The following is a 26442-nucleotide window of genomic DNA, read 5'->3' as shown; positions in this document are numbered from 1 at the left end:
AAGTTCTGAGGTACATGTGCAGAATGGGCAGGTTTGTTACATAGGTAAGGAATAAACCCAAATGCCAATTAATAATAGACTGGGTAAAGAAAATGTGGTACATATACACCATGGAATACTATGCAGGTATAAAAAGGAACAAGATCATGTCCTTTGCCAGGACGTGGGTGGAGCTGGAAGCCATTATCCTCAGTAAACTAACACAGGAACAGAAAACCAAACACCACTTGTATTCATTTAATAAATTCCCATTGATAATAATGTCTTATTACAGTGTCCAGGGTGACAAACACCTTAACCCAGAGTGGACCCAATCCAACATAAAGAAAAGCTATGCTTGCAATGGTTTGATGAGGTCTCTGCACAGTCAGAAGTGACTGCAGGGGCCCGTGGGCTCTGTTGCTATGAAAAGCAGTATTAGTAGGAAATGTTTCTTACAAAGTGGTGGATGTTTAGGCATGGTTTTGAAGGAGAAGGATGAGTGAGAGGGAATTACTGTTCTCGGCTCATCACTGAAGGCAGAGTGAAATCGAAGTAAGAGGACTTTGAAAACTGAAGTACTGTCTTTGAACACAGGATTATTGTTTGTTCCTGGATGGTGTATGTGTGGGTGAAGGGCATGTGTCTGTGAGTTTCTGTGTGTATGTGTATGTGTGTTCGTGCACACAGATGCATGCTTGGACTGGCTGAATAACCAGGAACCAAGAAAGCACAGTTGTCCTCTCACTGATAGAGAGATACTGCAGAGAGCTGGTTCTGGGAGATCCAGAGTCTACCACGAACTCCTCTGCTACAGACCTCCCTCCCGGACTCCATCCATACCACACCCATCCACACACAGCCTGGGAGTATTCTCTCTTGAATAACTCAGGCTCTCTGAAGTCTTAGGTCCAGAGTGTTGGACTGATAGGAACGTATACCAGGGGACTTTCTAACAGAGAGTGGGAGAGTGGGACCTGGCATTAGATTGAAGTGGCAGCGTCTCTCAGAGGGATGGGAGGCATACTTCAAGACAGGGGAGCAAGTTTAGAAACTGGTGCTTCTCCTAGATAACGTTTTCCTAGTTATGTTCTTGTTTTCCTTTGGACTGTGGGAATCGTCTTACTTAGTACTCAATGTAAAAGATTTTCTCTCATCTTACAAATCCTGTCAGCTACCCCCAGTCCTCTAACCTTGTTTATTATATGCATATCATCTTGTGGGGAATTAAGAGATGGGACAAGAAAGAGATGTGACTTTTTGCACTTCCCTCTTCCCCCGAGTTTATTACAACAGCAGCAGCTTTCCATTGAGGAGGAGAGTGGCTGGATTCAGACTCGAGCAGCAAAGTAGGTCCCAGTGAGGGTTTTGAGCTGTGCGGGGGATGCTCAGCTTGGAGCAACTGCAGTTATAAGGGCAGTGGCTGAGAGGTTAGACCCCTGTCCTCTGCAAATACATAAGCACAATATATGTGATCCTTCCTCTGCCAGTTTCCCCACTGATCGTCAGCATCACCTGAAGTCCTTGTTAAAAATATTCAGAAATACCCTGGGCTCCACTCCTGAAGTTCTGGGGTGTGGTGTGGGATCCTCTCTATTGTCAGAGCACCCAGATCGTTCTTTTCATCTGGGAAATGTGGGACTCACTGTCCCAGAAGGAGGTGACCCTTGCAGGGCTGGGGAGAGGCTGACGTTTGGGTCACACATTACTGACCCTGCTTCAGAGAGAACGTACAGAAAAGGAGTGATATAGGTAGATATATGTCTCTCTATACATCTCTGTGTGTGTGTGGTGTATGCTTAAAATTCCTAGGAAAAGCTTCTTCTCCAGAACAGATTATAAATCACCTCACTGGAAAAAAATCAAAGAAACAGGCTTTCAGTGGACTCCACTTCTTTATTTATAAACCCATCTTCCAACCTTTCTGAACTTCTTAAACAACATGAATTCATCTCAAGTTGTACAATCTGTTACCTTGGCAAGCTTCTAATGACAAATCTTGTTTTCCATCTTTGAATGTGGCTCTTAATTTCTCTACTAAACATTGAGAGCAAGAACCATTGCAGCAGGGGAGGCATGGGAATGTGCTTGTAGATTTGATTTGATTTGATTTTTAAAGTAGTTTTGCTGTCAGAAGTCTTTATATCTATTTCACAAGGAAAGGATATAAAGATACCCCAAGGACAGATCATACTCAGATTGTTCTGTTGTGTGGCAAATTTGTCCTTTTATTTAAAAAAAAAAAAAAATCACTTCACACATGTCCTTTTTTCTCTCTATAACCAAAACAGCATAAGATTAGTCAAAGAGCAAAAGTGATAATATAGATGCCTCTGTTAATCCTGTGTGGCTTTCATATGACTTTTAATTGGGAGTATATGAGCATATATATAAATATATATATACACATATATATTCAGAGAATGCTAATAATGCTCTAAAATAGCAGTTTATCTAGTCCAGTTTTTATACTACATAATGACACCCAACCCACTGCCATGATTTAAATGGAAGCAGAGGTACATTTTTCACTAATTATACATTTTAGGGCAGCAACTCTGTACTGGTCTTATGGTGTTTGGGGACGTTTTTGATATATAAATAGTTAAATGTGGTCTGATTTCAGTGAGGCTTATGCATTGAAAGAAGCAGCAGCCTTCCGATTTTCATTCCCAGATCTCCACTCGCTCAGCATTTTAGAATGATAAAGATAAACCCTGTGCAAATAGTGGATTCTGTCCCCCATTCTAGTCCCTGGAGAGTGCTGACTGCACATTTCAACCAAAGCGTGTGTTGAAGCCCCACTGCTTAAGATGATTAAATGTTTTGAACAAGGAATGATTCGGTTGCCATGGGAAGACCGTGGCGTGTTGATGCAGTGGCCTCCTGTAGGTTGAGTAAGTTCAGTGTTTACCCTGTGGGCCATTTATTTTCAAAATTAAATTAAAATTCTTACTCTTAAGGAGCTGCAGTGTGATTGTTTTGTTTTCAGGGGCAGCTTGAGTTCCTCCACATTCCATGTCGGAGCGCACATGTGTGCCTCATTTCACAGACAGCCCCTGCCACCCGCCCGCCGAGTTCAGACATACTCTGCTGCCTGCAGCACGGCAGCTCCTAGGATCCCTAAAGCTCCCAGCAGCTACACAACTTGAGTGCCTAAGTTTTTAATACAAACTCACATCCTGAAATCCTGATGTAGAGTATTATGTTAACATACAACAACTAATTATCAGAGACGCAACATTCGTGGAGTATATAATAACACGTATTTTCAATTTTGTTTCTAAGTTTTGCAACCTAATGTGAGTGAACAATATCAGACATCTTGGAGGCTTAATATAATTCTGCACTAAAATTATAAAGACTATGAAATTGAATAAAGGAACTTACACGACAGCTAAGAGTTATTACTGTATAAAATACAACTAAATGAATATTTTCCATATGCTTAATTCTCACTGGTAGAAATTATTCATATAAAAACTTCTTGGCATCTCTTCTGGTGGTTCTCTTAGTACTAGTAACAGCAATTAATCACAAAAATTCCACAACTTTGGGGCAGTATGACTAAACCATTAGCAGAAAAACAAAATAAAACTCCAGGAGGCAGAAATACATTACAAGCTCCATCATAATACATGTTTGTCTTGCTATTAAAATGTAAACTCTTCCAAAACTTTTCCAAATGACTTACATTCATCAATAAGTGTGATTTTCACTTGTTAAAGTGAAGTTAAAGAAAATATTTAGCATATATTTACCCTTAGTTTTAGAAATGTTACACATTAAATCTAAATTGACTCTCTTCCTTTTTAAATTTGGTGTCTGCACTTTATCTTTTAAATATGGAAAATAACTTCTACGTAGGTCAGACTTGATTTTGCCAGTTTCTGCAGGCTCAGTTGATTTCACGGTTTTGTAAAAGAAATGAAGTGCAAGAGTCCATGTCCATCATCCACAGAGAGGCCACCTCAGATGAGTCGACGACGCCCAACAAAGTGGAATGAACTGACCTACCCGAAGAAGCCCAGTCTAGGTTCATCAAGCCATTTGTGTGAAACTCCACACCTTGGGGTTTGCACACATTTCCACCAACATTGGCGTCTCCATCCCCAAATGAAAAGCATCATGAACAGAAAAGAAATCAGAGAAAAAGGAGAAGGAGAAGCAGGTCTACGCCAAAAGGGTCATTTCTTTCATGAGACAACGCTTCACGCGACACTTCCGTAAGGGGACGTCAAAATTACTGCCACACTCCAGGACTCTTCCATTTTCCTCAGGATGAAAGGTTTGAAAAAGTGGACCTCTGTGAGGAAATGCTGCAGACTTCCAAATTGGTGAAAGAACTTCCAGCGTCGCTTGGATACTCTGGGTAGGAGGAACTGGAGGAGATGATATTTTTGAGCCTCTGGAGGGCAATGATTAAAAGCAGAAGCAGAAACGCTAAAAGGCTGAGGAATATGGACACATAGATGTAGACGTTTGACAGGTGGCCTGAGGCTGGGTCCACTGACGTGGACAGGGATGTGGGAAACAGCTCAAGAAAAGTTCCATTCTCCACACTTCCCGAAAATCCCGAGGAAGCATCAGGTTCAGACATCTTTATGGAGGGTGAAGCAGTGATCTGGTAGATTACAGTCAAAACTTCACACAGGGCTTACACAGGACAGATTGGCATTTTTTCACGATCGTGTTTGCAGAGTTCACAGGCTGTTAAATCAGCACAACAAAACTTCTTATTTCTCAAAGGCAGCAGGGGATCAGGTGTGCACTGAGACTGGGAAAAAAAAAAAAAAAGCAACTCAGTGCATTCTTCAGAAAAATCACATTTACATTTCATTTTTAGTTTTTATTTCAGTAAGGATTAATTAGAAAACTCACCAGGGAGGAAACAAGATGAAATAGCTCCCCTAGGAATCAGTCATGTTTATGTCTTTATATTACAAATGACGATATAAAAATGAACTTTTATTTTCTGTCTACAGTACCCTAGGTGCTGTGTTTCTCTAAGGAGCTGAAGATAAAATAAAAGGGAAAATACATTTATGATGTACTCCATCTGCTGTGATTTCAATAGATGCTCCAAGTATATACTTTGAGATGAGAACACAGAAAGTTAGTTCCAAACCTCCCTCCCCCAGAAAATTAATTCCATACATTCGCCAGCTCATTAGCATAATTCCTGACCAGTAAATCCCTCTAGCACACTTTGGAAAATCACTGCACATGTGAGCTTGCTTTTGATCAAATGTTTATAAGATACTGATTTGTTTATGAGAATTCTATCTCCTTGAAATCAGGTGCCATTTCTTTCTTTCTTTCTTTTTTTTTTTTGAGACGGAATCTTGCTCTGTCACCCAGGCTGGAGTGCAGTGACACAAAATTGGCTCACTGCAACCCCGCCTCCTGGGTTCAAGCAATTCTGCCTCAGCCTCCCGAGTAGCTGGGAGTACAGGCGCCTGCCACCATGCCCACCTAATTTTTCTATTTTAGTAGAGACGGGGTTTCAACACATTGGCCAGGCTGGTCTCAAACTCCTGACCTCGTGATCCGCCCACCTTGGCCTCCCAAAGTGCTGGGATTACAAGCATGAGCCACCGCGCCTGGCCTCAGGTGCCATTTCTATGTAACTCTTTTCCTTAAACGTACCTAGGTACTTTGTTTCACATACTTTAGGCATTTAATTTAAACACTTTAGATTCATTTAGAAGAAGAACAAAGGTTAGATTCTCTCTGAATGGTACAGAGAGTATCAGGTTGGCTGTCAAGAGACTTAGGTTTGAGGCCTGAGTTCTCCATTATCTTTGGGAAACTGGGCAAATTACCTACGTTTTCTGAGCATCACTTTTCTTATCTGTAAAATGGTCCAACACCTGCTTCATCTTCTCATGGTGTTATGCGTGGACCAGCATGATAGACATGGAAGTATGCTGAACTGTAAAGCAATGGAGGAAAAAATGAGTTTAGTGTGTGGTGGGAGATAATGGGACTTGGTGGATGGGTGGGTGTAGGGTATTGTGTTTTAAGGGGTGTGGAGGGGGGACCATTTCTTCTTAGCCAGATGCAAAGAAAATCTCTTCACTGTGTTCAGGCTGTGAGACAAGAGGATCCCTCCTGATAGATAAATCTTTCTTCTAGTCCAGAAAAGATGCTCTTCCTAGCTCTGCGTGGCTCTAGATAATTTTGTTGTGCATTTCTAAATCTTGCTTCCATTGTGGTGCAAAACGAACAGGAAAACATTCACTCTGCCTCTAGCTTTCTCTTCCTAAACTCTGCCCTGCATTTTATCTGGAGAACTTGCCTTTTCCTTCTGTTCTCCAAATCTAATTAAGCAGCTGATTCTTGGAGGGGTTGACATTTGCCACTGTGGCTGGAGCTGAACAGCACTAATGATCCTTGTTAAGGTGGGGACACTTCAGAGAGGGCTGTCCCTGTTGGGTGACGCGCAGTCTAATGAGTCCTAGTGAGTTCTTGAGTAGGCTAGGGATGGTGTCTTAGTAGTTCCTAAAATAATTTGACTCCTACTCCTCATTTTGCATTGCCTGGTGATTTTAATTCCATTAGGCTGCTACAGGTTTCTGACCATCCTCAAGAAAAAAAAAAAAAAAAAAAAAAAAAGAAGAAGAAGAAGAATCGCAGTGGGACTGCAAATGTGTTACACTGTTTTGGCAATACCTAGCTTTTTACAGCACATAAATGTTCCAGCCGTTCATCTTTGGGGAATATAGCAAAGAGTCGCAGAGGTAGCATAGAAAAGAAAACTAGGACAGAAGCCTCACGGATTGGAAGGGAAAGACTATTTAAAATGTTCAAGTACAACCTCCTAAGTGTAGCAGAGGAAACAGAGAAATAAAGAAGCTAATTGATTTGACAAAAGTCACATGTGTAATTAGAAGACAAGCAAGGGCTTTTGGTAGGAAGGATCAAATGTAAACATAATTTCTTTTCAGCATGGGCAGATAAGGCAAAGACTATCATCTTGTGTGTTCCTCATGACTGCTTTGCAGGGCAGGTAAAGCAGGAATTATTCCCATTTTGCAGATGAGAAAACTGACATGCAAAGACATGGCGATTTACTCGGGGTACATAGCTAGACAGTGACAGAAAACTGACTAGAATCCAAGCCTGAACTGTGTCCTTGGTTTTCTCAACTGTGGTAGGAAGAGACAAATTATGCTTTGGATAATGAGTTCCTATCTGCCACTTACTTGGGCAAGCCCACAGTTTAGTCCTGATCTTTCATTTTTCTCATTTGCACAACAGTGATGCCTACCTTTCCTACTTCTCCAGGAGGTCTTCAGTTAAGATGTGATAACGTTTTCCATAATCTTGCTTAGAAAATCATAAAAGGCCATCCCAAGTAAAGTACCAGTAGATAGGTAGTTCCTTCTAGAAAGTCTAGAGGAACTTTTAAGGTCTCTCTTAGTCCTACAGTTTTGACAGGTGCAGGTCAAAGATTCAGCTGAAGTTGGGTGATTTTTCTAAAGCTACCTTCTCTGCTACCCCAGTCTGTATCATTTTCTAGGAGTGGGGCTGGAGGCATAGCCAATGTCACTCTGATATCAGCAATTCAGTGGGTAAATCTCACAGCCGGCTACCAGACCTCTTGTTAATATCATTTTACAGGGTAAATATTTTAAAAGTAGGTTTTTACTTCCTGAAGATTGCCTTCTTTCAGACCAAAACCCCACCACGAGCCTCAACGTTGACAGGAGAGTTTATAGGAAATGAGGCTCAGAAGGTTTGGTCAAAGCATCTGATCTTTTAAGTGGCCTTGGAAGAATAGGAGAAAACAAGGAAATGAAACCTTGTGTCCTTAGTTGACATTTCACAACTAAATATCTTCTTCCTTAAGTATTCCCCCTAAATATTATAGCTTAGTACCATTTCCAGGGTACTTCTTAATTTAAAATCACAGCTACACAAATTTCATTTCACTATTACATCTACTCTGAAACAACAGAGTATGTGCACTGTTAGAAAGTTAATTCTCATTTCCTTATTGAAGTTTTAAAAACTGGAGTATCTTCTTTCTCTCTGGTTTTATTTAACAGTAGCTGTCTAACGCTCAGGGTGACCCAGGCTGTATGTGTTTAGGCATTGTGGCAGTGTGGAATGAGGCTGGAGGTGGCACTGCGGAAATGAAATCAAATGAGTGTGTTTCAAGATGATGCTTCTTGGGCTGTTGCTCCCAAACAGATAAGGTTTGAGGAAAAGAAGAAAGAGACTTCATCTTAAATGCATAGCCTTGACCTGTCTCGGGGCAGCGCCAGCAGACTCTCATTTCAGGTGACACCTAAAGCCACGTGGGGATTTTGCTGCTTTTTTTTCCTCCTCAGAATCACTGTCCTCGGAAGGTGATTTTTGAGAAAGGAAAATGAGACAGCTGGATCACAACATTATAAATGAAGACCTGTGGAAATGTTTTAGCTCATGGTCAGCCAACTTTCCCTTTGTCTCTTGGAATAAAAGCCTGGGCTGGGAAGAAATCTACAAAAAAGCAGCCTCCTAGTGAAGTGAGGAAGGAGGGATGTGCAGTCTCTCACCGTATGCCCAGTGGGGTGGGGAAACGGAGAGACAACATAGACGGCGCAGACCTGGGGTCTCTGGTTCTGAGTCATTTAGCACCACAGCCCTGGGACCTGTTCTAAAGAATGGAAGCTTTCCTTCCCACGGAAGGATTATGAGGACGATAATGTTTGGGAAGAAGAAAAACGTACTCTCTAGCACGTAACATTCTCCATAAACGAAGAAAAGTTGACCAGCTCTCATCTCTGAGTGAGTGCTCTTACATAAGCATTGCAGGAGCCATGGCAGTCAGCGTGTGGGCACAGCCTGCACCACGTCCTTGACTTCCATGACACAATGGTTTGTAAACCTCAGGCTGCCAGCCAGCCTCAAATATGGCACAGCAATTTTAAATTTCATGGCCTTTATTCAAATACATTTCTACGTGAATAACGACTATTTGAAAGGTTTTGTTGTTGTTGTGGAAATCTGGGACAAGCTGCTTTGTTCCCTTGCAGACTTTATATTTAAAGAGTGGCCTGGCTGTTAGATGCCACATCAATGTTCCATCATTATCAGGTTCTGCTGTCATACTCCATAAGGTGATCCTCTCAACCATGAGGAAAGTGGCCATAAAGTATTAACACAACATAATGAAATGGTTTTTCCAGTACACAAAAGGAAGATTTGATAGTCGAATGGAATTAATGGTTTTAGATGATGTGTTAGATCTTTCCCTCTGTAGAACACCTAAAAACGAATATTTCCAGAATCCAGAAAGGAACTTATCACATCTGAGCAAAGCTGTTTTTCATTCTATTTAGAAAATGTATGTTTTATGTAAGACCTTGCAGCCATTCCTTTACCCTTTGCATGATTATCTTCTCTCTTAATGCTTCCTCTCTGCTTAGTGGCCTTTTAGGTCAAACTAGCTGAGAGAAGATTACTGCTGACAATACACACTTCCCCCCACCCTTCTCTAAATGTAAATCTTCACTTGCATTCAAAGGCAAACATTTACTCCCGGGCCTTGTGCTACCCTTACTCAAAGCTGACTCAGCCATCCATAGAGTTGCCTATTTGAGAACCGCCTTTACTTAATCAGTACAATGCTTTGGGAGAGTAGAGTTTTGTGTGAACTTTCATTATGAGTCCTTCAATTGGCACGGTAAAAACCAAAGTCAAGTTAAGGAAATACACTGCATCTATCTGCTATCATACATTGAGAACACTGAATTAGAGGGGCATGTTATGCAAAGAAAGGTGGGGAGATGGAGATTCTGAATCGTCCATTGGAATTCATGGATCTGGACTGGATGATGTGAGACAAAAGATAAAAATGAACAGCCTTTTAAATCTACAGCTTAAATGAATGATCAGAAAATACACTCAGAATTTTTTCATAGTACTTTGGTGGATAAAAATTATAGCAATGACAAATGAATAGCTTGGTATCAGTGATTTATTTTAAGAATCAATTCCAGGGCAGGTCATTAGGTTGCTTTGGGTTCAGTCCAGTCTCCTCCATCTCTCCCTTAGTGATGGTTTTTGTCTACCTGGATTACTTTTAGGCTTTGTAAACTATTTCCTTAGCAAAAATAAAAATAAATATAATTATACTCAGAATATTTTTACTTTACAGAACTTATTTTGCACTAATTCTTTAAAAATTAGTTATCTACATAAGGTATAATTCTCAGAATATTCACAATATATCTTTCTTGATATGTAAAACACAGCTGATTGAGGGAAGCTAAAAACAAAAAACAAAAAAACCCAGGAGAATCTTTCAAAAAACGATATGAACTTAACTGTTTTGATCATCTACCTCATACAGTCTCAAAAGTAATTATAGGTATAAGTCCCTTGCATTTATTTAGCTTTGTTTTTCTGGGGGAAATCAAACTATTATTCTTTTTTTTTTTTTTTGAGACAGTCTCACACTGTCTCCCAGGCTGGAGTACAATGGCACTATCTCGGCTCACTGCAACCTCTACCTCCCAGGTTTAAGCGATGCTCCTGCCTCAGCCTCCCTAGTAGCTGGGATTACAGGCATCTGCCACCATGCCTGGCTAATTTTTGTATTTTTAGTAGAGACAGGGTTTCACCATGTTGGCCAGGTTGGTCTCGAACTCCTGACCTCAGATGATCTGCCCATCTCAGCCTCCCAAACTGCTGGGATTACAGGCATGAGCCACCATGCCCGGATGTTAACTATTATTCTTAATACATTTTTTAGTATGTTTATATCCATGGGAGGATTTTGTATCCAAATCACTCCCTTAGCAAGAGTAATTATTTAAAAATATACTGTCTTAGAATAAAATATATAGCTAAATGGGTAATTTTCTAGACAAAACGGTCAAGTACAAAACCAGGTCCAGGCATAGCATTTTCATGATTATTTTATGGTGTTTACAAAAGACCAAGGAGTAGACTTCCCGCACTTCAGGGAGACTGGACCCATCTTGGCTAATGTAATTGGCCTAAATCAAAACAAGAAAAGGAGTAACCTGAAGGCTGAAGAAAACACGAACTGGTTAAGAAGTAGCAGAATGATGAAAGCCACTTTTAGAGAGCGGGAGAAAGGGTCGTTGGCTGTACGCTTGATTGACAGAAAAAGCCAACAGCCAGAGAAATAATGACTTGAAGATCATAAGCAAGATCATAATGAATCAATGGGAAGAAAGAAGGTAAAAGCAAGATGGACTTTCCAAGATGTTACAGCATTTTAAATGAGAGCTTTTGGGATCAATTCTTTCCCTCCACCCTGCTCTGATCATTTCCAATATTTTAGAAGTATATTAAGAAAAACATCTTTTAATCTCGGAGCAGCTAAAATTGGTTAAATCATGGCATTAGTAAAGTAAAAAGTCTTGCTTATTCTTAGCAAAACATTTCAAAAAATTCTTGGGCTGGGCATGGTGACTTATGCCTGTAATCCCAGCACTTCGGGAGGCTGAGGCAGGAGGATCGCTTGAGCCCAGGAGTTCAAGACCAGCCTGGGCAACATGTAGAAAACCTATCTCTACAAAAAATACAAAAATTATGCAGGCATGATGGCATGTGCCTGTAGTCCCAGTTACTTGGAGGCTGAGGCGGGAGCATTGCTTGAGCCTGGGAGGTCAAGGCTACACTGAGCCATGATTGTGCCACTGCATTTCAGCCAGGGTGACAGAGACCCTGTCTAAAAAAAAAATACGTGAAATAAAACAGAATTCTCGTAAAACCATGCTGTGCTAGGACAATGGAATGGTGCTTGTTCCTTTTCTTTTGTGTCTCATTTTGTTTCTATAGCAAAATAATTTGTATCCAATATATATTTTTTGTCCAATCAGAAAATGTTCATAACAGTCTCCCTATAGAGAGTGAAATTTGGAAAGATTTTGCGCTTGTGAAATAAATTTGTGAGTCATAAATCCCTGGGAATCAGTCAGTCAGAGCTTTTTTTTTTTTTTAATCCTTTGTATGTAAACTACTAGGTATCCTCAGACCTCAGGGGCCTTTGTGCGCCTCTAAAACTGTCCTAAGAGAGCAGGGAAGAACTTGAAATTCCATCTCTCACAGGCATCCAGGCTAACGAGTTTAATGAGAACCTTTTTGTTGGTCTCTGTTCCTGTAAATGTCTTGTTGTTGTTGTTGTGTGTGTGTATTTTTAATTTATAAGAATGGATGTGCAGTAAATATTTTATTCACTCTATAACATAGACCCCAAACTTCTTTGCCACTTAAAATATCTTGATAGTTGAGGCTTGATGCATAGAAAGAGAGCAATGTAAACTAACCAATGTATCAAGTTCTCTATTTTTGCACATAAGAATACAACAAGGAATAAAAACCATTATCTATCCATAAGATCACAGGTATAGGCACAATTTGAAAAAAAAAAGTAAAGACTCCCCATTAAGGAGGTATTTTCCCTTTAATATAATGCAAGATCATTGGTAGATTTTGGATCCACTTGTCTGAAAAAAAAATTCAGCATTAGCAAAATAATTACACAGGTCACTATTTATATCTATCTCTATTGACAACGGTAGTCATGTATTTGTTTAAACTAGGGTGCTTTATATAATATCCTATTCCCTAAAAATGGATTAGAACATCACAAATATGCATAAATGTTATGTGTCTTGCATTTCTCAGTAGGAATTCAAGCTAACAGAGTCTTTCACTTAATGACATCTTTAATCAAGGCATAACATTTCCTTGAATTAATGAACCATTGTTTCTCATAACACAACTACAGATAGAACCCTAGTTGATTACATAGTCTGTAAATTGCCCATCTCATCCAGATATTAGCCAAGTGCTTGGCATAACATGTACATATGAATTTTGCCAAATAAATTATCTCATTCTTCCAATCCTCTATGGCTGGCAGTCAAAGTGTGATAATGCTTTCAACAGTAAAATGGCTATTTAAAAAGAATAATGCCTATTAATTGGCAGCTTAGGCAGGCTAAGTTTTGGATACATCCAGTTTTGGCCATATTATATTGTTTTGTAGTCAGCTGAATACTCAGAGAAAAAAAGTAGGATTCAGACTTCAAGATTTCTTCCCTTACAAGGATCCTCAATGTAAGATCCTTGGTGGATCTTGGATCAATTAAAAAAGACCAGCTTTGTTATAAAGCACATTATTAGGACCACTGGGGAAATTTGAATATAGACTGTACATTAGATAATTATATTATACCAATATTAAATTTCCTAGTTGTAATATAGGAGAATGTTCTTGCTCTTAGGAAATGCATATTAAAGTGTCTAGCCATAAAGCTTCATATTATCAGCAACTAACCCTCAAGTGGTTCGGCCAAAATAGCAAAAAAATTACACACACACACACACATATACATACATACATACATACATACATAAAACAAATGTGTCAAAATGTTAACAACTGGTTAATTGACAGATATATAGGTATTTATTGTTATTCTTGCAACTTTTCAACAGTTTTAGAAATTTTCAACATACAAGTTGAGGAAGAAAATAATTTATTCCAAGGAACTCAAGAAAATATGCTTGGAAAAATATGCAGTAAGTCAGCCAAAATGTTAGACGCTTCTAAGGAAATACAATGATAGAAGCCAGATTCTTCCGTGGGCATCAGAAAAGCTCAACTACTTGCTGCTACCATCAGCTCATGATGCCCAGTAAGCCACAAACACTTGCAGTGAAGCATCAGAGGATGAACTAGAGGAAGTTGAATACGACCAGGAAACTGTGCCTATGGTGGTGGAAGAGGCTGCCTGAAGACCAGGAATGATGACTCACTAGTAAGCCTTATTCACAACTCTACTCCTGCCACCACCCACTGGACTGAATCTCATCTGGGCCTCCAGGAGCAAGTAATCCTGTTATGTGCATCTTACATCATCAGTCATCTTCAGAGGCAGCCAAGGATATCTCTCCTGCAGTTTAAACACCCAGTCAAAGCTTGGGACTAGCAGTTTTCTAATGAGGACCAATAAGTAGGTGATCTGTGAGAAGATCAGGGAGAACCCACAAGAGCCAATGTGGTCCAGGTTCAAAGTAAAGTAGGGACTTCAGGAAACAGAAGCAGCAGATAAACTAAACGGAAGTAGAGACTTTACTTGGGCAGCTAAGTCAAAGAGGCTGCAAATAGCAAGTTCCACAGATAAAAAAAACCTCAAACTCTTTACAACTCTTGTAACTAGCAACCACCTCCTTAATTACCTTGGTTTGGGTGAGTTCTCTAGTGTAGCAAGAGTCTTAACTTTTGACCCCATGAACTCACTTACAGTCCAGGGCAGATTCTTTTGTCATAGGGGCCAATGAACAGTTCAGAAATTGAAGCTAGTCATGGCAAAATACAGCTGCAATTTTAAAAAATAGGAAACATTGATATGAATAGTGCTTTTCCCCAGTCATCACCAATCATATGACTAAGGATACAGGTAGGGACTTGAAATGGTCAGTACCCGATGAGTCTGATATCAGACAGAGGTTACATAAAACATGATCTATACAAGGAGACTAAGTGCTCTCTCATGGCTGCAAAATTACTCATCTACCCAGATTTCCAAGGACACCTAGGAAGGGAGAAAACAGAAAGAGGACGTTGTGTCCTTCATTAGGAAAGCACCTTCATATGAGTTTCCTGTGGTCCTGCTAATCCTCAATGTGAACACAGCGGCCGAGACTGCCAATGCTCTCTCTTTCTCTCACAGGCAGCACAGCGAACTCAAAAGTCTGGTTAACAAAGAAAATGTCTACATGTTCCTCATAACATAGAACAAAATGATATGGCAGACTATCAAGTGTGGGTGGAAATCAAGTCCTCAGCAGCCTGTTGTCATTTTAGATAACCATTCAAGACCAGAGTCTATCAAAGACAATATGGAAGCAATAGACAAGTGTAGGCTCCAATTCTCCCAGACCGTATTTCAACTTGAAAATGTAAGAAGGTGAAACTGAAAAATAATGAGGAATTATTTGTGGAAAACAGACTGCCAAAGTAGTGACCTATAGAAAATAGTTACACATTCTTTTAAAAATATAAATAAATATGTTTTTACTTGAGGAAATTATGGATAATCTTTAATACAAGATTTAACTGACTTTGACTGTTCTTTGTTAAGGCTGAGCTCTTTAACTTACTTTTAGAGGTTGTGAGCTCTGCATTGTAAATTCACTTGTAGAAATAGCCTACACTTTCACCCATTATTCACTTCTTACATCCGGTATTAGTTCATTTTTGTTTCAATGGTGTGGGCTGGGATGCAGGGACACATTATGGCAGAAGAGTGATGGGAGGTACAAGAGAGAGGAAAGAGGTGATGAGGGCATCCTCAAGTCATTGAGGAGTAGCAGTCTGTCTTCAGAGCATGACTGGCAGAGGAAGGCAAACCCAGGATGCTTGTGGAGGAGAAAGAATGTGCAGACAAATCAGTTTGAGAAACAAGAACAGGGGCAACATAAATGATGGCTGCTAGTATTTATCAAATAAAAGCATGTACCATTTTGGATGTGTGTCTGTATATGTATGTGTATTTTATTTAATCACCACAATACATTAGGTCAGTTAGTATTATGTCTCACCATCTTTTTTAGCAAATGAGAAAATTAAAACTCAAGAGAATTTTTTTTTTGACAGAGTCTTGCTCTGCTGCCCAGGCTGGAGTGCAGGGGCACAATCTCAGCTCAGTGCAACGTCTGCTTCCTGGGTTCAAGCAATTCTCATGCCTCAGTCTCCCCAGTAGCTGGGAGTAGAGGCACCCACCACCATGTCTGGCTAATTTTTGTATTTTAGTAGAGACGGGGTTTCACCATGTTGCCCAGGGTGGTCTCAAACTCCTGAACTCAGGAAATATGCCTGCCTCCACCTCCCAAAGTGCTGGGATTACAGGCGTAAGCCACTGTGCCCCACAAGCTCAGAGAATTTAAAGGCTTGTCTGAGCTCACCCAACCACTTAGAGGCAGGGCTGGAATTGAAGTCTACATCTCTCCGTCTCTAAATTGTATGTTCATTCCATTCCTTCTCTCTGGGAAGGCTGTGGGTTGAGGAGGAATGTATTTGAGACTTGTAGTCACTAATGTTCATGAAATATTTCTGATGTCTCTTCTTGTAGGGCTGTCGTAGGATAGCATGTTCCCACTCCCTCTCAATTTAGGGTGACTGTATGACTTGTTTTGACCAATGAAATGTATGAAAGGTGACATGTCCCTTCTGGATAGAAAACGTAAGACCTAGTGTGAGATTTGCCACACCCCTTCCCTCTGCTGCAGTGATTGTATAATGGTGTAAGTACCTGCCAATGTCTATCAGTCTGCATCCTTGAGTGACCACAGTGAGTATCTTCACCCCTTGCTGGCCCCATGGACACTTATGTCAACATGAATAAACTTTTGTTGTTTTAAGCCACTGAGATTTGGGGCTTATTTGTTACTGTTGCATCATTCTCCTTCTACTAACTAACATAAGGTCTCACTATACATTGATGGCTGAGTTTATTATGGGTCTCTAAGAATTTTGAGCATAAATAGGTCAACTTATGAATAGCTGGGTGTTGTATGAATTGTGTATGTAATATATTAAAACTCTCTTTTGGCACTGGTGAGAAAGAAGGTTTTAAAGGCTGTTTTGGTTAGCTTTTAATTTCATAGAAGCGTTAGGTTTAAGGGCATGAGATTTAGCTACTGATAGAGCCAAAGACATGTTCCTTAACAAGCTCGAATATGATGAGCTGCTACTGTATAGGGATAATCCTGACCAGCTGTCACTTAAACAGGCCAAATGGTTTCCAGTGGGAACCGGTGAGCAGCAATAAGGATATTAAGACTAACTCATGGCTCCTAGTGGAAAACACAACTCATCGTACAAGGGTCAGTGGTACTGCCTTTCGTTAAGAAAAACTAGCGACTTGGGAGGCTGAGGCAGGAGAATCACTTGAACCCAGGAGGCGGAGGTTGCAGTGAGCCAAGATCGTGCCATTGCACTGCAGCCTGGGTGACAGTGCGAGACTCTATCTCAAAAAATAAATAAATAAATAAAATAAAGAGGAAAAAGAAAAACTATATTCTTTGCTGCATTCAATCATACATTGCACAAACACTTCTTAACAATGTACAGGAAGGGATAGAATATTATCATTGTGTGCATAAGTCTAATGCATCTATAATTTGTATAGTTGCCAGCTGCAGTGAGAAATCTAAGACTTCTGTTATATGATCTGTCCCTTATGATCTGGCCACAGGCTACTTTTCCAGTCTCATTTTTACCACTGTACCTAAGATTCATGTTCCAGCTATAACATACTGTTTTCAATTCCCCAATTAAAAAAATACTTATGTTTAATCCTTATATGTGTACATATCATCTCCCTAACTTGAACCCAAATCCAATTTACTCACTGCAGGTATGTACTCAAGCCATCTCATCTGTTTATTATTCACCTAATAGAAATCCCTACCTACTTTTTGCAAATTTCTGGCTCCCTCCACTGCATTCTCAGCATACTTTCTGTACCTTTCTATGCTAGCATTTCTCACATTTTATTATACTTATGGTATTTATTCACCTATCTGCTTTAACAGACTGGGAAGTCCTAGAATAAAGAAATAACAATTCACTTATCTTATATCCACAGACCAGTACAGAATGTGGCATAAAGATGATCAATCACCATTTGTTATATGGCTGCATGAATGAAAGAATAAGGGAATAAAGAAACTTGAAGCTTCTTGGAGAGATAGCTCATGTTTATTCTGTCTTTACAAGCAAAAGAATATTTATTTAACAAATGAATAAATGATCTTGTGTAAAATCATAAAGATTACTCAAAGGGGGTAAGCATCAACAGTAAAGAATAATGATGATGAACCCTCTCTAAATTTTAGAAATGCTTCAGTTATGGCAATAAAATTTAATAATTTCTGGTTCCAGGGCAAACTCTGCCCATACTTTTAAAAATAAACCAATTGTGTCTTTCAACAATGTCTAAGAAAGCTAAGATTTCATTTGGTCAACTGTTCACCAGGATAATTGAGGAAAGGATGGAGGAGTGTGCTGGAAATACTGAAATACATTCTTGTGAACAAGCTGGAGGATTGTAACAAATGTATTCTGAAGGGCACAATAAAAGTCAAGAGTGTTTACCATAGTGAGACGATGAAGCTCTGGCTGAATATGAACCAGAATGCATTTTAAAAAGAATTCCTTAAATTAAACTCCATGATAATTCCATCCTTTGAAAATTGCAAGTCTTTTATCATCATGACCTATGACACTGTGCTCATCTGTGGAAATAAAAAGGGTCAAGGAAAATACCCACTTCATGATCATTGTAGGGGAAGCTTATAATTCACTACATTCAGGAATATCACATACCATAGGATTGTTAGCTACTCCACCTCAATGCTAAACCAAACCAAACCAAAATGCAAAAAAATGCTCGAAAAATTCAATAGCAAATCAGCACAGAAAAAGAAAATGTTTACATTTTTATAAAATTTTCAATTTGACTACAAAGTACTACTTTGGAGATCTGGGCTACTCAAAGCAGCCATCTGGCTCCCTCAGTGACATGTTGGTTACAGGTCCCTGTGAGATGAGAAACTTGCAATAAATACAGTGCTTCCTTCATCAGGAAAGTCTTGCTACAAAAGAAGAAAGAGAAAGAAAAGAAATAGTTAAACTAAAATGTATGCTAGTGCCTTATTTGATTTATATTCTGGCACGAGTTCTGTATCTCATGACGAATAAGTAATAATTCAAATGGGTGCTGGTGCATGGACTATGCTTCGAGTAGTACTCGACGCAGATCATAGCCATGGTGATGTGAGCAGCAATCTCCTTACCAGCACTGTGCCAGGGAACTAATCCAAAAACCTCAGCTTCTTAGGAAAATAATAAGAGGAATGAAAACAGATGAGCACAAGAGAAGCAAATATTCTCTTTTTTCATTAATCATACAACTAACTGCAAATATGTATCAGATACCTAATTTATTCTTTTGTTTTCCTCTGTAGTTCCTCTCAATCTTAACTTTCCCCTGTTAAAAAACAGGAGATTTGCTTGAACCCGGGGGGCGGAGGTTGTAGTGAGCAGAGATCGCACCACTGCACTCCAGCCTGGCAACAGAGACACTCCGTCTCAAAACCAGAAACAACAAAACAACAACAACAACAACAAAACAAAAAACGAGTAAAACCATCAAAAACCAAAATCACACAAGCAGCAATAACAACAAAAGAAAACAATTTTCACAGAATCAGAGAGCTACAAGTCTTTAGCAGTCAGGAAAATGACGCCCCCAAAAGTTAAGTGAAGTTTGAAGGTCATTGTTTATATGTCACTTGTTTTTGAAAAAGGATATGTAGTAGGAACTCCAGCTAGTGACAGAGACCACAAATTGAGGGTCCAGCACCCACTTTCCAACCCTAGATCCACTCTGTACTCAGAACTGAGCTGAGTGGCTAACAAGAGGAAGGCAGACAAAAAAGTAATTTTTTTTAAGCCAGAGGCTTTTTATCATATGAATCAAAGTATGTGCCAAGCAGGGAGTTCAGTGGAAAAATGTGAGACCAAAACTGACAGGGATAATAAGGTGACACTTGGACAGACTTGGAAGGATCTTGGAAGCTCATTCCATTCAACTGCACCCATTTTGTTGGCAAGAAGTCTTTCAGAAGGTCTGAGACTAGCATCCAAGCTCACCAAGGACTTTCCCATGAGTAGTTGTTAGAACGACAGGTTTGCCTTGAGGGGAGAGGGGAACGGCAGAGGGTAGAGATTGAGTATCCCTTATCGAAAATGCTCTGGGCCAGTAGTGTTTCTGATCTTGAATTTTTTTTTGGATTTTGGAATATTTGAATATACATGAGATATCTTGGGGATGGGACCCAAGTCTAAACACAAAATTCATTCATGTTTCATATACACCTTATACACATAGCCTGAAGGTAATTTTATACAATATGTTTAATATTTTTTTTGCATGAAACAAAGTTGTGTGCATTGAACCATCAGAAAGCAAAAATGTCACTATCTTAGCTACCCATGGGGACAATTTGTGGTTATTTGGTGTCACCATAATTCCTGACTGAATTTATATGCTACTCATAGCAATTATTTTCTTACACTTATTCACACACAAATACTGAACACTAAAATACATGACATCGTTAATACACAGAAAAAAATGTGTTCAAGGGTAACTAAGCAGGCCAGGTGCAGTGGCTCACACCTGTAATCCAAGCACTTTGGGAGGCTGAGGCAGGTGGATCACTTGAAGTCAGGAGTTCAAGACCAGACTGGCCAATGTGGTGAAACCCCGTCTCTACTAAAAATACAAAAATTAGCTAGGTGTGGTGGCAGGCACCTGTGATCCCAGCTACTCAGGAGGCTGAGACAGGAGAATTGCTTGAACCCGGGAGACGGGTGTTGCAGTGAGCCGAGATCGTGCCACTGCACTGTCCAGCCTGGGTGATAGAGCAAGACTCTATCTTAAAACAAACAAACAGCAAACAAACAAACAAACAAAAACATTGACTAAGCAGTACAGTTGCATCTGAAGAATACTTGTATCAGCTGTCAACAGCACCGACAACAAACAGCAGGCTTTCAGTCTCAACCTGTCATGCTGCCTTGTGATGAAAAGGGTTCTGTGTACTGTGGCATCATGCCAATGCTCAAAAGTTTAAGATTTGGGGACATTTCAGACTTTTGATTTTTGGATTAGGGATGCTCAACATGCATTAGTAAATTTTTTTTTTTTTTTTTTTTTGAGCCTGGTACCATTTATATGGGTGTGTCAAAATGAGCACATAAATTATGTCTTTATGATATGTCTTTATGATCTGTGTAGTTTTCTATAGGAATGTTAACTGCTAATAAAATTTTTTTTTAAGGAAAAGAGTATTATGTGCCAGGCATAGGGAAGAACGGGTCATAGTGAGGAAGGTCTACTGCTTGTTGCATGAACTATTGGAGTGCTTCTCTTTTCACACAAACTAGGTAGCATTAGAGGATAACAGTGTAAATGATACATTTTAAGAATTTATCCAATGGAGAAAAAAATCAGAGAAGTTTAAAAGTACATGCACAAAGATGTATTCTGCAGCTAAACATTGAAGCTACTAAAATGTCCATGAGTCAAGGGTTAAAGAAATGACAGAAGAGTCACAGAGTGGAGTCTCTTGATCATATTATATTAAAAAGGGCTATATATATATGTGTGTGTGTGTGTGTATATATATGTGTATATATATATTTAAATTTAATTTTAAGTTCCAGGATACATGTGCAGGACATGTAGGTTTGTTACATAAGTAAACATGTGCTATGGTGGTTTGTTGCGCCTATCATCCCATCACGTAGATATTAAGCCCAGCATGCATTAGCTAATTTTCCCTGATGCTCTCCCTCCCACCACCCGACCCCGAAGGGCCCCAGTGTGTGTTGTTCCCCTCCCTGTGAAAAAGGACCGTATTTTCTAACATGAAAACATGCTGAACATCTATGACTAAGTCAAGAAAGCAACCTTCAGAATAGTGTATAGTATGATTCCATTTTTGTAAAACAACAAGTACTACTGCTACTACTATTACACACACATATATTTTAGATGCTAAAACAAAACAAAACAAGAGGTTATATACCGAGCTGTTAACATATGTTTTTGTCAGAGGGTACTACTATTACGGGGCATGTTAACATTCTATTTTGTGCATTTCTATATTTATATTTTGACAAAAAGAATGTGTATTAACATCAGAAAAAATAATAAAGGTATTTTCATTAAGAAATAGAAATAAAATTTGACTATAGCATATGCCATGAAAATACTGCTGGTTTTTAAGCCCAGGACTTGTTTTTTCTCTTCTCCCTCCTCCTTCTCCTCTCTTTTTCTGTACTGTCTATACTTAACACAAACCTTTGAAATAGTTCATTTCTACCATTTTTTTTCCAAGTTTGACTCTCAGGCTGATGCCAGAAAGTCAATCTTCCTAATAGGGCTTAAATGTACTTTGAGGAAGCATCGCATTTTACAGGATGTTGTCGATGTTCTACTTAAGAAATGAGAATAGTATATCCCTCTTCATACTTAGAGATATGTTAAAGTGTGTACGACTGTTTGATGGCTCAGATATCTTTATCTTTTTTTTTTTTCTTTCAAAAAAATGTTCCGAACTTAGTAAAGGCTAAATAATGACTATTTCCTATATTCATAAGGAACTCTTGAAGGATGCATTTAATGTCATGAGACTGAACATGAAGACATTTTATCCTAGGGACGCATCTGCCACAAGTCAGAATCAGAACAGAAGGGACCACAGAATTTGGCCCAGTAGACTGTTGCCCGGCCCCTGAAATGGCCAGTGAATGCACAGATGGACTTCCTGAATTCTAAATCAAAGGTTGGGCCACATACGCATACGAAGGGCTTCTTCATCTAAGTCTCTGGCTTGAATCCTCTAGGCACATATGTTGGCTAAAAGAAATCCTGCCAATTTGTGGGCTTAAAGCTTGACCTTCTTCCTTGTTGGGTTCCCTATTCCATTAACTAACTTAAAGGCTTTATTATTATTATTTTTAGCTCTCATTATAAACAATCATGAAAGTCTATAAAAATTAGGCCTATAATACTTTGTATTAATATACTAAGACAATATAATTAGGCTCCACAAGTAGATATTTGAAGAAAACAACATTCTCTGTGGCACTACTTTTTGACTTTTAGTTTCATTTGACAAATATTTACTGAATGGCTTATGGGTACCAGGAGCCAGGTAAGTGGGACCTACATAGTGCCTGGCATCCAGGGCCATTCAGAAATGTATTTTTTCAGATTCTTAAATTACTACTTAAAAAACTCAGATGAACAAAACATAAACATTCAGCCATAATTTTAGTTTTCACTTCTTCATTATAAACTAATTAAGTATAAAAATGCTCATACAAACTCTACAAACTTTAAACAAAAAAGGAGCCCCCAAAAATGTTGTAATATAAGTACAGGGAGAAGAGTAAGCCAGAGAAGAACGATCATCAAATGAGCTCAGACTTGATCTAGCATAGAGGCTGAATCAGAATTTTGCCTGTGATGAGTTAGTCTTTCTTTTTTATAATGAATGTATAACTCCAAGTTTGCTTAAAGGTTAGTATGGTTGGTCATTCTTACAAATCAGCTCTGTCATTCTTCATCTGCTCTCACTAAAAAAGAACAAGAAAAAAGAAAAAGAAACCCAGGAAACCTGCAAATAAACTCGTGGATTTGATGCCACATGCAATCACACAGTTATTTCTCTCTTAACTCCTGATGTTCTTGTCCACATCGTAGACATCTAGTAAAATCTGTTGAACTGAACGAACCAACAGCAAGGGAGAATGGACTCGATCTTACCTTACAACAGGTTTCTTTAGGTTTCTTTAATGAGAACAATCAATGTGTGTGTTCAGCTCTTCAAAACACTTTGCCTTATATAGAGGAATCAAAAATAATAAGCCCCTCAAAGCCAAAACGCGAAAATGGAATATCCCACCCACGTGCTGGATCTCAGTATTTCCAGATTACTTCCGAGGTTGGCAGATGCTTCGGCGGCCCTAGGATGTCCAGCATTTGAGGGTGACTAGGGCATGGGCTGAGGGAGGCTCTGAGACCAGGCAGCCTCACTCACAAGCCCAAAAGGCAATTTGCATTACAGATCAGCTAAAAACAGTGTTCTGTGTGTGGTGGTGGCGGGGGAAAAGACACCACTCTACTTAGTAAAATGAAGAGAATTTAGTTACAAAAAGATATTTAAGAACCTCTATGGGCACGATCACAAATAAGCTGAGACACCCAGACTAGTTGTATAATTCAGCAATTAAATATTGTTTTTTTTTCCAGAGGGTGCATGGGGCTCCGCAAGACTGCTTTAAGAGGCAAACCCTTTAAGAAAAGACTGCCACTTGTGCCTCTTTTCCTGTTGACAGGCTGTTGTCTGAACGATGAATCCTGGAAACACCTAGGAGAAGGCACCTAGGAGAAAGGTCTTAGGGAGTAGTCCCGTGGGTCCGACCCAGGACAGCAACGCTATCAGTTTCCCCGCCCTTTGCACCTGTAGTGTAGACTGTACCAGATGCGATGGCTTTGAGACGTCCTCTAGCCATCGGAGCCCATCATCTACCACAAAGAACCACCGAAGTACTTACTTTAGCAGAACATTTTCCGAAGGAAAATTAACAGGGAGAGGAAATGAAGAACATTAACAAACAGACTCCGTCTGCAGAGTCTGAGATCAAACCCGAGTCCGATGGAGCCCGGGCATCTGGTGGAGGAAAGCGGGCAGGCATAGCTCCAATCCTGGTCCTCAACAAGAGATTTCTGTGAATGAATCCCTCTGCTCCCTGGAGGAGGGCACATTACATATACCTTTCCTAAAGCAGAATTGAAGCAATTTGCCCATCATTCCTCACACCTCGACAGGGAAAGGCAGGATTCCAGTGTCTCATCAGACCCAGGAAAAGGGAAGGGTCGCTGGCGCAGTTACCTACTGGGTTTCTGGGAGCTAGGGAAAACACTCCTGGGAAACGCAAGTGCTCAGCGCCACATAAAACTTCCCCGGATTTAGGGCCACGCGAAGACGGGCGAAAAGACTCTCCAGCGCCTTAAGGTGCAAAGCCAGCTGTCAGTGTGCGCATGGCGAGTCCCCGTTCCCGGAAAGGGACGCAAATGACCCTAGAAAATCAGACAGGAGCAAAACAAACCCAAGAATGACACTCCACACACCACAAAGGCAAAAGCAAACAAAATGCACCTAGACACACACTCTGCAAAGTGTAGAACTGTCTACACTTGCATGGAGGAATCCACCTTGCAGAGCGAGGGTAGACCTTCCCGGCTCCAGTGTCTGGGACCCAGGCAGGTCATGCCGGGGCCAAGGACATTGCTCTCAGGGCCCCTCGCAGCTCCTACTGCAGCCCGTGGAGTCACCCCGAGACTCGGAGAGCCGGGCTGTGATTGCTTCTCGGGACAGTAAGGACACCGCGAAAGGGATAGATTTGGGGGTGTTCCACAGAAAGGAACCAGATCTCCGGGAGCCCAGATCTCGGGGAGTCTGGGAGGCAGCTCGCCTCCAGGACCCGAGGCCGCCCCAGGCAAGGAGTCGGGGCGCCCTCCGCGTAGGGCAAGTTCACCCCCAGAGCTCGGGACCCTGCAAGTCTCCCTCACTGACCTGCAGGTCAGGACACGCGACTTCCCGGCCGGTCTCCTGCGCTCGCGGTGGGGCTGTGCTCCCGTCTGGATGATCCGCGCCCGCGAAGCCGTCCTCGGAAATGTCGGGCGCAGCGGCGCGGCGCGCAGTCTGGGCGCACGGCGGACAGCGGGCGCAGCGGGAGTGGACCGCGGCTGCCTGCTCTGCACAGCCCGCGCGTCGTCCCTCCGCCCCTATAGGCCGCACAACCAATGGCCGCGAGCGGGGCCCACTCCTCACCGCCCCCAAGTCTCGGCTCTGGCAGGCGCTTGGGTCCAGCTCGGGCGAGGGAGGAGCTTGCGCCACCGTTGGAAAATCCTGGAGGACTAGGAGGCGTTGCGCAGGGAGCCCCATCTGGGGAAGGCAGGTGTAGTGGGTGAACTTTTGTGTGGCGGGGGGTTTTTTTTTTAGGGCTCAGGGGCCTGTCTCTGCAGATGAAAGCATCCACTTCTTGCCAACTTTCTCCTCCTCTGACATCTTTTATGAGTTCCTCGCAGCCCCCACCCAAAACAACTACTCTGGGTGCATCATCGCAAACCCAGCTGTGACTGAGCTGCGTGGGGCATGGCCTCATCCCGTGATGAGCTTCACCACAGACAGCGCTCGCTCAGCCTTCGCCGCGTGCCCCTCTGAATCCTATACCAAATCACCAAATGAGTCGAATAGGATTGGCATTTCTGTCATTGCCAGGGAGACAGGCAGTCATGAGTCCCTACTAGGGAACTGGAGTGTCATGTATCATAACAGAACTCTGGAAAAGGACGCTTTAACTGATACGACCAACTTCAGTTACCAGTCAGTGCTGCTACCTTGACCAGAAGACTCTCTCTCTGTATTCCTGTTTTTCAACTGGAAAATGAGAGACTTGGATCGCTTGGTGTCCGCGGGTTCTTTCACTCTGACATTCAACAATCCTGTTGCTCTGTGGCCTGCAAAGGGCTGAACCCCTGGGAAGTGTTGGTGTGGCTACCTGTTCCTTGAGCCCCTACTCCATCTGGTTCTGCTGTCTTCACTGTGAGACCTATTTGTGGCCAGAGAAGCAAATCATGCACAATACAGAATCAGGCCACACAAGTCTCAATGACCACCAACACATGCACGTATACTGCCACCCATCCTAGGAGCCGGCTACTTCCATCCATGTTCAATTGTTCTCCACGTAGAGACAGGCAGGGGCACCTGGCTTAACTCTGAGGCTCCGTGGTATGTAAGGAAAGGCTCTGTGTCTCTCCCCTTCCTTCTCCAGGG

At 41.0% G+C, this 26442-nt stretch overlaps 2 protein-coding genes across 4 annotated transcripts in view; both read right to left on the bottom strand.

Annotated features, from left to right (window-relative positions):
• EXOSC8 (exosome component 8) overlaps nt 1-26442 on the bottom strand; it is a 668826-nt gene that overhangs the window by 284114 nt on the left and 358270 nt on the right. The window lies entirely within an intron of this gene.
• SERTM1 (serine rich and transmembrane domain containing 1) lies at nt 1856-25448 on the bottom strand. Of its 3 annotated transcripts, XM_050766105.1 has the most exons (4): nt 25177-25357; nt 5809-5914; nt 4861-4993; nt 1856-4756 (listed from the first exon to the last, which is right to left on the bottom strand). In XM_050766105.1, the coding sequence occupies exon 4, from the start codon at nt 4577-4579 to the stop codon at nt 4256-4258; it is 324 nt and encodes a 107-aa protein (XP_050622062.1). In that variant the 5' UTR covers nt 4580-4756; nt 4861-4993; nt 5809-5914; nt 25177-25357; the 3' UTR covers nt 1856-4255. The 3 variants fall into 3 exon arrangements, with proteins under 3 accessions (XP_050622062.1, XP_050622060.1, XP_050622061.1); XM_050766103.1 differs by lacking the exon at nt 25177-25357 and having other exon boundaries at nt 5809-10052; XM_050766104.1 differs by lacking the exons at nt 4861-4993; nt 5809-5914 and having other exon boundaries at nt 25177-25448.

The sequence above is a fragment of the Macaca thibetana genome, chromosome 17 (genome assembly GCF_024542745.1).
Source record: "Macaca thibetana thibetana isolate TM-01 chromosome 17, ASM2454274v1, whole genome shotgun sequence".
In the NCBI taxonomy this organism is placed as follows: domain Eukaryota; kingdom Metazoa; phylum Chordata; class Mammalia; order Primates; family Cercopithecidae; genus Macaca; species Macaca thibetana.
This window is presented reverse-complemented; position numbering and strand designations above follow the sequence as displayed.

Coding starts and splice junctions, on each gene's coding strand:
- SERTM1 (XM_050766104.1), bottom strand. CDS start 4,579: ATGTCTGAACCTGATGCTTCCTCGGGATTTTCGGGAAGTGTGGAGAAT.